This window comes from Nuphar pumila, chromosome 2 (assembly GCF_984573655.1).
Source record: "Nuphar pumila chromosome 2, dmNupPumi1.hap1.1, whole genome shotgun sequence".
NCBI lineage: Eukaryota > Viridiplantae > Streptophyta > Magnoliopsida > Nymphaeales > Nymphaeaceae > Nuphar > Nuphar pumila.
The window spans coordinates 46,991,234-47,003,793 of NC_143250.1; the positions used below are offsets into that span (position 1 = coordinate 46,991,234).

General features: G+C 37.5%; 1 protein-coding gene across 1 annotated transcript in view; it reads right to left on the reverse strand.

The window, feature by feature from the left end:
• Positions 1-8,917: 8,917 nt before the first annotated feature.
• LOC149845420 (protein VASCULATURE COMPLEXITY AND CONNECTIVITY-like) overlaps positions 8,918-12,560 on the reverse strand; it is a 47,345-nt gene continuing 43,702 nt past the window's right edge. The window contains exon 3 of the mRNA XM_089997616.1: positions 8,918-9,538. Coding sequence (XP_089853742.1) covers positions 9,217-9,538 — 322 coding nt within the window. The 3' untranslated portion in view covers positions 8,918-9,216. The remainder of the gene's footprint in view (positions 9,539-12,560) is intronic.

A 12,560-nucleotide genomic window follows, 5' to 3' on the forward strand; every position in this document is an offset into this window, starting at 1 on the left:
GTACATATCAACTTTCAAAGACTCTTAAAATGAGGTGCCATTATCAGGTACAAAATTTAATCACTCAATTTTCTAAGAAATCTACTCTTTTAGTATTTTCTATCATTAGATAAAAAAATTTGTCTAGGTACTTTCTCTTATGTTGTATTAATATATATTTATAAGGGGTAAAATATGAAACGGAAAATGAATGTATTGTCTTTGCAAAATGGCATGCTTCCCGAAATACTTACCAATTTGACAAAATCTCATGCATATCCAAAACGGTGGATTATAAACTTTTTTAGGATATTTTTGTCCTTCACACATGCAAACCTGCTAAGATTCGCGCAATATATAGGTATGTTGTAGGAAATTCACAACCTTTCAATAAACAGAAGATTATGTGAATATTCGCAAATATAGTACAACATTCGCAAATACATTACGATCTTCACGAATATAACATGTGAATCTCACTTAAGTAAATACTCCTCGAGGAGCTTCACAATTATGTGTGACATTTGCAAATACCTGTTGCGAATATCTCTGACTTTCACACTCTAATGAGACCTCCACAAATACAGTACGATCTTCACAAATATAGTACGACCTTCGCGAAGAAAACCTGCAAACCTCCTTTTACTAAATACTTCTTAAGGTGGTCCACAAATGTATGCTAACACTTACAAATATGTGTTGTAAATGTTTGTACATTCGCATGCTTGTTGATTCATATATAAAATTATTTTATTTTATTTTTGTTTGTTTCTCGTTAGAACTCTAATTCTTTTCCCTCTCTTCGTCTCCCCTTCTCCCCATTGTGGCAATTCTTGTGAAATTATCTTGCAACATTTTGGCGAGGTTGCAGCATCATTTTTGTCAACTTTTTTGTCTTTAAGTTAAGTTTTAAAGTGAGTTTATATATATATATATATATATATATATATATATATATATATATATATTGTTGACTTACATTCTTAAGTTTTTTTTTGTAGATATATATATTTAATATAGCCTTATAGTATTTGTGTTTCGTTGTTGTTGTGAAAGATTTATGTACGTTTGTCTGTGTTTTATTTAATATTTGGCACATGATTTTATGTTTAGGGTTTACTATTTTTAGGGTTTATATATATATATATATATATATATATATATATATATATATATATATATATATATATATATATATATATATATATATATATATTTGTTGGTATTGTAGATAATTTATGTTTGTTTTCTTGCCTTTTATTTAATATTTGATGATTGTCTTAGGGTAATAGAGTTAGGGTTGACTATGCACAAACATTCAATTAGTGTGATGGGTTGCGGGTGACTGTGCACAATAGAGGTTAGGGTTTTTGTAGGTTATTGGTTTTTAGAGTGATTATTGTAGGTAGTTTTGTTAATTGGATATATGAAGGATATATGGATTGCCTTTTTGTTATATGTTATTTTCATCTAGATGATTTTTGTTTTTTTTTCTTGTCTTCTATTTAATATTTGATTGTTTTGTTTTAGGGTGATAGGGTTAGGGTTGACTATGCACAGGCATTCAATTAGTGTGTTGGGGTTTCAATTAGTGTGTTGGGGTTGACTGTGCACAAGCATTCAATAGAGGTTGGGGTTTTTGTATTGTAGGTTACTGATTTTCAGAGTGGTTGTTGTAGGTAGTTTTTTTAATTAAATGTATGAAGAATATATATATAACATTTTTGTCGCATGTTATTTTCATTAGATGAATGATATATATGTTTGGGTTTGTACCTGAGTCATGACTTTCTTCTAACCTTAGACCATTAGTAAAAAAATATTTATAGACCTAGTTCATTTGTACTTAAAATTGGATAAAACTTGAATCCACATTAAAAAGTTCACATCGAGTTGGACCCATCTTTAATGGTGTAAAACAAACAAACAACTTTGATCACATTCACCCCCACATAGTTCAAATAAACATGAGAAACTATTTCATGATTTTCTAGATCCTAATCTAATATCTCATTCACTTTCACATGACTAAATGAATCTGTCCTCCCAAAAAAGCACTATCAATATAGAATCAGACAAACAAAAAGGATTTTGGAACTTGTTAGGAATGCCATGTACCTAATTGAGGTGCAATTAGCAAGCCAAGGACTGCTTCCAACTAGCCCTGGCTCAGGTCCAAGTTGTGTTTGGCTTCAGAACTTTGTTAAGAATGACACTTAAGCTTATCAGGTACGACATTAGTTTTGGAAAAACTATATAGTATCAAGTTGGACATTAATGAGGTTTTGGGTTGATTAAAGTAGGGATGCACAAGGAGCCTAGCTAGCTTGGGCTCGACCCGTTTAAGCTCGGCTTGAACTCGTTTGAAAAAATAAATGAGCTGGGCTTCAACACAAGTCCAGGATCGGTGTGGATAAATGAGCCGAGCTTGATCAACACATAAGGTATATATAAAATATGTTTGCTCGATAAACTAAAGCGTGCTGTGTAGGCCGTTAGTGAGTATCTCAAAAGGTGATTGAGTTCGAATCTCACGCCCTGTAACTTTTTTCTGTATGATAATCTAGCGAGTTTTTAGTATATGTAAATTGTTTGGGTTATAATAATGATGACACACAGTGTGGCGTAATGGTGTGTCATTTGGCCAACGTTTTGAGAGATTGGGAATCGATTCTCACTTTTTCAGGACCCTTTATTGGTAAAAATTTTTTGGAACAATAGTCAAGCTCGGCTCGGAACCAAGCCGAGTCTGAACAACGCTGTTCAAGCTCAGCTCCGACCTTGAGCCGAACTTGAACACAAGCATTTTGAAGCGAGCCAAGTTCGAACAGCCTAGGCTCGGCTCGTGTGCATGCCTAGATTCAGGTATACGCACACACTTAAACCAGGTAAAAATCCAACATATATTTCAATTGAACCAAACATGAGTCACATATAAGCTATGCAGTCAAAAGCACTAGGCTATACCTAGGTGACAGCTAGAAAGTAAGGCATCACATAGAAATCCATATAAGAAACAATAATCTTAAAATAGAAATAAATAATATGCAGAACTTGAAAACTATAAAAAAAAAAAATCATAAAATTGCTGCATTAGAATGATTACATTTTCAGAAATTGTAAATACATCGGTAGTTTTTTAAGTGACCCCCACCTAGGCGCTCTCCTAGTGCATACACACTTCATGACACTAGGCTAGTGAGTGAGCACCTAGCTAGGTGCTGTGTTTTTTACTCCTAAGCGTATAGCTTGCATTTGTGGGTCAAACTCAGAACATAATCAGCTTTGCATAATTAGATTGAATCGGGTAAAACCTGCGACTTTCTCATGTTAGTATGAGTTTTCGAAAGAACATCACTACGGGGCTGCCAATTGGTCATGTTTTAAATCCTCAATTGGTTCTTTCTGGTATGCAATTGTGCACATGCTCATGCAAGCACCTTACTGGCCTAGGAGAAATAAATGATATCTAAAATTTTCCAGATCCTACGACAATATAAAGATAATGTGGTAATATCATGATACACTGTGATAAATACAAATTATAATTACAGAATATTAATGTTCTGGGGTAAACATAAAAATATATGTGAGAATATGGACATATCCAACTTCACTGGAGACATTTGTGACATAGGTGCCATGATATAATCAAATGTCAAATGATACTTTGCTATTGTATACCGATAAGGTAATGTTCAAAATATTTTTGTAACAAAATCTCTGCCAGAAACTACTCTATATTATAGCAGCATTTACCATAAAGATTCTCAAATTTTAATAGAGGAAACAGCACTTCTTCGAGTTATGTAGTTAAAAAATTAGAAATTTGCCCAGGGAGAGCTATGTGCATGAAAGCAGAAGCAGTTTAACTTATGCGTCTACGTTGTGTCATACATACAAATGGGGAACTCGCAGATACTTTCCTGGTCATTCTATAACTAATACACCAGGCGTCCAAAGTATTGATCGTTGACCGTCTCATTTTCATTTACATGCTGTGATTAGAACTGAAAGTGTCAGAAATAGAGGAGCAAGCCTTGCAAAAGGATGCAAAAAACATAAACCTCCATAAACAATTGTTTAGGGGAGGGTGTTGTGTGTTCTCCCCCCAAGAATGCTACAGTACATGTTCGAGGGTCCGAATGAGCGCCACGTATATAAGCATGTGGGGCTCATATTCCCGTGTGTGTCGGACATCACTTAGCATCGGAGTCCGGTGCGGTTGCAAAGAATGAAGTACTCTTTTTTGTTATTCTCTTCATGAAACGACTTTTCAAGAAAATGACAAAAATGTCTTTCATTCAAAAAAAAGAAAACGGTACGAGAAAAGGACAAAAATGTCTTTCATCCAGAAAGTTGAGGATGATGTTAACTCTTCAAAGTCCAAACAGTGAAACGAACCTGAAACGCTCTCTCTTTGTTCTCCGTTTGAACTTTCCGTAGTCATCTTCTTCTTCTTCCTTCTCCGTGAAACACTGTAAAACTCTCTCTCTCTCTAGAGAAGAAATTAAGGGAGGCAAAGAGTCGGCGATCCGATGGCGATTGTCCTCTTCCTGCTAGCAGTGGCCGGAATGTTGCCCTCGTCCAGTGGGCAACCGACTGTAGCGGCCCCTCCGTCGCCTTCGAGGGATACCTACAATGGAATCTTCCTCCAATACACCTACAACAGAGTCTTTCAAAGTACAATCCGTCTACCCCTACGTCAGCAATACTTCCGATCAAGGTTATGCCTTCCAAGCCACCCTGACGCTGCTCAAACATGGGGGTTCGCACCCTCAAGTCTTGGCGGGCATTCATCTGGTTTTGGCACCGTGAGGCCCTCATCTCGACCTCTGGCACTGTGCTCTCCGACATGACCCACCTCCCTGCCAACATCGGGAATCACACATTCCTCTCCGGCTTCCCCATCACGAACCTCAAGACTGCCATCAGGACGGCATGTGACTACATCCTGATCACAGCGAAGATCGTGCTCAAGGGAGCAAAGTTCGACATCACGATTTATGATTTATACACAGTAGCGATTTACGAAAATCGCGTAGCAAAAAAAATGGCAAATCACTAAATCGAGTAGCGATTTATGAAAATCACATAGCGGGGAAAAAAATGGCAAATCGCTACGCGATTTTCATAAATCGCTATATCGAGTAGCGATTTACGAAAATCGCGTAGCAAAAAAAAATGACAAATCGCTTAATCGAGTAGCGATTTACAAAAACTGCATAGCGAAAAAAAAAATAGAAAATCGCTAAATCGAGTAGCGATTTACAAAAATCGCGTAGCAAAAAAAAAATTGCAAATTGCTACGTGATGTTCGTAAATTGCTAAATTGCATTGCAAAAAAAAAGGCAAATCGCAATGCGATTTTCGTAAATCGCGTAGCAAAAAAAATTTGTCCTTTTCTAGAATCGTCATTTCATGACACCAATTGTGAGAAAGGGTGTTACGAAAACTGCGAGCAAGAAACAATCGAAGGAAACAATAAACAAGAACAATCAAACAAAACACAATGATACACAGATTTACGTGGAAAAACCTCCCCTCAAATCCGAGAGGGAGTAGAAAACCATGGTCGCCCAGAGGAAAAACTTTATTGTTCTTTTTCGACAGTTACAAGAGGGAAAGAAAAGAAAAAATTTATACAAGGCCCAAAAAAAAATCTTCCAGGGGGCGCTGCCCCCCTACGACCCCCCGCTAGGGGCGGCCCCCCGACCCCCGTCTGCCTACCGCGTAGCGGGACTCGTGTCGGGGGGAGCCCCCAGACCCCCTCTGCTATAAGGGCAAAAACTCTGAATCAGACTCGACAACTCATGAAGTTGAACCATGCTACAATCAGTGTGCAGGTCAGTCGGTGCTTGGTGGAATAATGTAGGATCGTCTGCTGGATGTGCACAGAGGCAGAAAGAAAGAGAAGGGAGAAAGAGAAAGGCTTGATATTCATGGCCTTCTTCAGGAGGGATTCCTTTCTCAGATAATCCTGCAGTGCAGGAACTGGGTCTTAAATAACCATCTTCGGGGTACTTAAGTCTTTGCAACCGCTCTTTTTCTAGAATCGTCATTTTTATGACACCAATGGCAGAAAGGGTACTTAAGTCTTTGCAACCGCACCGGACTCCAACGCTAATTGATGCTCACAAACGTGCTTACATACATGGCGCTCATTGGGACCCGAACAAGCACTGGTCTAACGGCTGTCTTAGCAGGGGGACATATAACCTGCTTCTTTTAGCATCTACGTGCATTAGGCCAATTATGAAACTTTTTCTGCATGCTACAGGAGTCCAGATATTGTTATTCAAAGTTTTCCTCAAAATTAAAGGAAATAAAATCATCAAAGGTCAAATTCAAAGAGCAGACCACTATTGAAACTAAGAAAAGTCTTACCTCGTTCTCTATAACAGCAATCCGCTTTCCGTGTTGAGAAGTTAAAATGTGGTTCGACAGTGTAGTCTGCAACTGATAACTTTATAAGTCAACACATCCCAACCCCAACTAAGTTTCAAACCAAACAATAGAAAAACAAAGACTAAGAAAAAGGATCACTTTGAAAAATCAAAAGATGGACCAGATTAAAGTATTTATAAGCGCCATAAGATGATTCTTTTCTCCAAAAGAATTTGAAAAAAAAAACAGTTTTGTAAATCAAATGCGTTCCCCGCTTCAGGTGTGATCACAAACAACTTCAACTTTCCCCAGAGGCAGTATGGTCATATTAATTCTCACGAAACTCGAACGCGCTACCGATTGCAAAGAAAATTCTGAATAGTTTTATTTTCTCATCAAGACGTTTCAATCAATTCGCAGCAATCCGAAGGAATCGCACGTAAAACTACAATCAACAACGAGAAATTTTAAAATCGCATTTTTCTCCAAGACGTTTCAAATCAATTCACAACGATTCGAAGGAATCGCACGTAAAAGTACAATCAACGACGTGAAATTCCAGAATCTGCGGAAACCGTTCCTCGTTTCGCGTAATCAGAGGACATACAACCCCAAAAGCGGTTCCTTTTAGCATTAATTCTTCGAATTACAGAGCGGAGGCGGCAAAAGAGTACCTTTCCGGCGACAAGAAAGCCAGTGATCACGGTGGCGGGCACGCGAGAATCGGTGTTGATAGCGGCGGAGCGGCTTTGGCGATGTTGTAGCGGTGGGAGGACCATATGTCACCATGGACCTGCGAGGCTGAATCCGGGGATGGCTTTGAGGATTGTCGGATCGAGAAGAGAACGAACGGAGAGCTCCGATCAACGACGAGAAGATCGAAGATGAGCTCGTCGAAGGGGATTGAAGCAACTGGTCCAGGAATTTGGATGCTGATTTCCCCGAGAGGAGAACCCTCAAGGCCATCTTGCCAGAGAGAGAGAGAGACGCTAAAGCCCTAGCGTTTAAGGCCACTCCCCCTTACCAGTTGCCAGTGACAAATAACGGCTACTTTTTTAAAATCTCACATTTTTATCGATAGAGTTTTAAAACAAATATAACCCCAAAAAATGCGATATTTTCAAAATATCTTTTAACTTGTTTTTACTGTTTAATGTGCTATTTTAGCATATTGTTAGTGTTTCTTATTAATTTGTATATATTTTGTATATAAGTTTCTAAATTTTAAATATAATTATGTTTTTCCCAGAAAACAAATTTTTTATTTATTTATCGTGAGACGTTCTCTGCAAGAAAAACCCAATAATGAAACTTTGGGCGACCAATTGCCGGCTCCATTAGATGGCTGCAAATGGATCGGATACAGGTTGGATCTTTCCTGACCTGCACCTGATCCAAATTTCGTTGGCCTAGCCATTGCCAGAAAAATCAAGGATCTCGTTGTAGCTTGAATGGCCGATATATTGGTGAAAAAACGATACAAAACCGAGTTGATTTGAGCCCCAAGGGGGTTTGGTGCAATGGAAGGGGCCCTTGGGCACACTACAAGGGTGGTCGGGGTTCCATTCTCATGAACATCAGCCGCTTGGATTTGCATTAACGAGAGAGAAAGGGATAATAAGCCTTTGCTCAACCTAAACTTAAGCAACTTTCTCGGGACAAAGGGCGTACCACAGGCTTACACAGTCTCAAGTACGGCAGGCTTAGCTGGCACAACTAAGTCTCTGATTCCAAGGGTGGTTTCCTGGTCATTCATGAAAAAAAAAAGAGCTGACTTGACTTATTTTTAAATAAATGAATGGTTTTTAATATCATTTTAATATTTTCTTAACACCTGTCATTTGTTTGTTAAAATCAGCTGATTCAGTTGAGAATCGGAATCGGCAGATTCCCTGAATCGTTTTGAAATTTGATTCAAGGTCATATTGGCAGGGATGTAACAGGCGGGACATGTGTTGGATCTAGGCATTACAAAATCTGACCTTATTTGATATAAGCTTAATCAGATGTGGATTTGGATGGGAAAAGGTAACATTGCATCTGAATCTGATTAATCAGAGACATTTTTCTGAATAATCACATCTCATTCGGATTCAGTTGGAACTCCAATTCATAGTCTGATGCAAATCTGCATGCCAAATCCGAATCTGATTATTAATTGCATCTTGTTTGCTTTACAGAATCTGACTATTTGAATACGGATCCAGTTGGATATCCATAGAAACACAGGGGAATACACACTCCCCTAAAGATCCCATCAGGACATGCACAAATCTCACATGCTTTTCGACAAGAATTCAGTAATACGAATCATTTGAATTAAAAAAAATCTCATGAAACCATTAATATATATATATATATCTTTCAAATTGCCAGACTCAAATAATGATCTGATTTGATTCGATTCAGACCAATTTTATTGTTTTCTTGGATTCAATTAGTGAACCGATTTCAACAAATTAAATTTAGCCTTTAATTTTTATTTTTCCTGTCAGCAATTATAAATGAAATGACACACGAATTGCCCAACAAGAAATGAGGTTGTCTTTGTCTTTTCAAGTTCAATCAATCATCTACAAACCGTTGTTAAAAAATTAATTCAACTAAAGACCACTTGCCAAAAAAGCAATTAGGATCATGCCCAACAATTTTTTGATACATAACTCATCAGTAAAATGAGAAATCCAAGTTACAGACTGTACCTTCTCCATTATACTTGCTATCTCATCATCTTATATGCCACCACACTACTATCAGCACCTTTACATAAATAATGCATTGGTACCCCAAGTTTCACAATGTACAGAAGTAGAGGCAGTCTTCTTGAAGCTCACCTCCATCCAACACATTTCAAGGATATCGCAACCTGTTGTACGTATCCTCCGGCACAAACGCTGGCTGACTGCTCTGAGGTGGAATTTGTGGGGTTGCCAATGCAATTCCTTGGTTTTGTTGACTACCTCCCCAGGCAGCAGAAGATTTTGCTGAAGACAGAGCAATGTAGTAAATAATACCAAGTGAGACACTAGCAACAGACAGGACCGCGCCGCCTGAAAATACACCAGACTTCACCACAAAGCAGTAGTAACCAAAGTACATATTTTCCTCCCCATGTTGATCATTCAAGGCAGCTCCAGCCAGAAACAAGAGGAATGCTATGATAAATGTAATCCTGGATGGAAGGCAAGGAGGATATTAGAAATACATGCATCTAGATTTAAATAGATATAGGCTTAGCAACATCTCTGTGCATTTCAAAGCATAAAGCCATTCAACCAAGTGAATGTAAGAAAGAATGTGTAATAGAACAGACAACTTCAATGATCATAGAGGTAAGAGGCTAAAAGGCATTTGTGAGCATGACAATTCTGGTAACAATATCCCACACAGCAAGTCCAAACCTCTGTGACAAATATCGCGATATTTATATTTTTTAAAAATATTTATTGTGAAAGCCCCTAAGATTTTTATTTTTAAATGTATTTTATTTATATTTTCTTATAAAATTTATTTTTTTTATATTTTTAAATTTATTTTTTATTCCCAAGATTTTTCCAAAAAAAGCGAGATTTATTAAAATTTTCAAAATCTCCCGAGTTTTTTTCCAGACTAGATTTTGCTGTTTTAAACTTTTGTCACTATGGTCCAAACCAGTAATAACTGAGACTAGGCAACCAGAACATAATGTGAAAGACTTGGACTGAAAATTATGCTATTACTCAAGGCAACTCATGAGAATAGAAATAATCATTTTTGTGTAAAAAAAACACGCTATGCACCCAATGTTTTTCCTTTTCCTAAATAAAATGAACAGTACATAATCCCAATGCACCGTGATACCAGATGTATAATGGAATGTGCTAGGATATGCAACATGATACTAGACTTCAACCAGAAATGACGAACAGAAGCACGCAAAAATGGTTTCAGTAGTCACTAAATGACTGCATCTACGCATGTCCCAAAATCTCTAAATAAAAGTTTTGTTTCAATGAGAGATACCACAAGCAGAAGAATGAAAACGTGGCAGTAAATCAGGGTCACTGCATGATTGCATATTCATAAACTACAATATGCTAAAACCAATGTTAAATATCCGTACTTAGAAAGTCTTTGATTTCTTCTGAGAGAAGTAGAAAAATTGAGTTTCAGGAAGAAATGTTGGTCATTCTTATGTATGATGAGGACTATAAATCATTTTACTGATTTTAAGAATAAAGATTTTAAGAAGATCAAGGGCCTGTGATGGATAGGATGGCATTTTTCTTCTCTATATTCCAGGTTTCTCTACAGTGACTAAACAAATAACTTCCCCCCCCCCCCCCCCGAATTTCCATATCTAAGATGGATGGGATGGTCTTTCTAAGAAATGCAAAACAAAAAGAAAAAAGGGAAACACATCTACCTATTTAATCCCAAAGATTTATCCAACTCAAGTCCAAGGATGAATCTGCCTTCAGTTTTCTCAAATCCTTAGTATCTCCAATAATTATATGTCAGAACTCTCTCTCTCTCTCTCAAATATATATATATATATATATATATATATATATATATATATATATATATATATACAGTAGAGAGTAGCTGCCAACACAGATCCATGCCTACGGGGCTTTTGAAAGGTTATTTTCCGTGTTTTTCTCGAATATTGCTGTATAGATGTGTTCTATGTGTTAAAACTTATAGAAATGAACTTTTGCATTATTTGATTCAGGAACGCAGGTAAGTTTTTTTAAGGTTTGAAAATCGATGGTGTAAATTTTTTATAAATATCATACATATGTAAGGCTTAAAAAATCATGTTTTTTTATTGAAAAAACACGGTCCAATTGTAGTTTCCTAGCAAATCGACTATGCCAAACACATCTGGGCGATCAGATTTAGGAAAAACAACTTGGAAACCCTTGTTTCAGTCGCGGTAGGCTGTTGTAGGCAGCTACCTCTCTCTCTCTCTCTCTCTCTCTCTCTCTCTCTCTCTATATATATATATATATATATATATATATATATGTGTGTGTGTGTGTGTGTGTGTGTGTGAGAGAGAGAGAGAAAAGGGGGATAGTCTACCCACTAAGTGGTGCACCCTTTGTCTTCCCCATCAAAATGTGCATGTTAGATATGTTTTTTGGTAAATCTAACCATATGGATATGATCTTGATGGTTTTCGCATATGAATAGACTCTTGGATCAATTTCTCAAATTACGGACCAAGGTTGCAAAGTATTATTTTCATCTAATGATTGTCTATTACAGGATCTCCAGTCCAAAAAGCCGATTGGACGAGGCTATAGAAGAGGAGATATCTATGTTGTGGACAATCTTGAGTTACCAAAACAACCATTTTGTAATTTTGTGAAAAAAAAGATAAAAGAAATTTAGCACAAAATACTAGAACATCCTAGCGTGACCAAATTACACTTGTCGACATTTGCATTCTTGGCAAAATAAAGTCTTTGCCTTTTGAACCAAGACATTTTATAACTAAGAACCCATTCGAGTTAATACATTCGGATGTAGGGAGACCAGCTCCGGTCGTATCCAAATGAGGGGTATCCTATTACGTTGTGTTTGTAGATGACTATAGTAGACATTCTTGGATATTTTTTCTAAAACAAAAATTGAAAGTATTTGAGTGTTTTAAAAAATTTCATTGTTATATTAAGAATCAGTTTAAAACTAATATTCAAATCTTTAGAACCGATAACGAGAGAGAATTTGTGTCAAAAGAGTTCAAAATTATCTTGACCTAAATGGGATTATTCACCAAAAATCATGTCCATACACTCCTAAACAAAATGGACTAGATGAAAGCTAAGTCACACAGACTCGGCTAAGGAGGCGCCGCACTCGAGTCGACACGCCCCGACACGGGTGCGGCTTCGGACTCGGTCAACGCCGAGTCAGACTCTATTAACAAGTCGAGGCCGAGTTCGTCCACATTTTGGACTCGATCAACTTTGACCGAGTCCAAAAATGTCGATTTTGATTTTTAAAATATGTTTTGGATCCGGGTCGGGTCCGGACCCGACCCAGATCCAAATTTCATCTACAGTCGAACCTTAAAAGGGGTTTATCGACAGGGGAAGGGGCTTATCCTCTCAATTTTGCCTCTCCCCCTCAGCCCCTGCAGCTTTCTCCTACACCCACGCCGGCGATCCAGACTCTGGCGACGGTACGCACAGGTGCAAGCC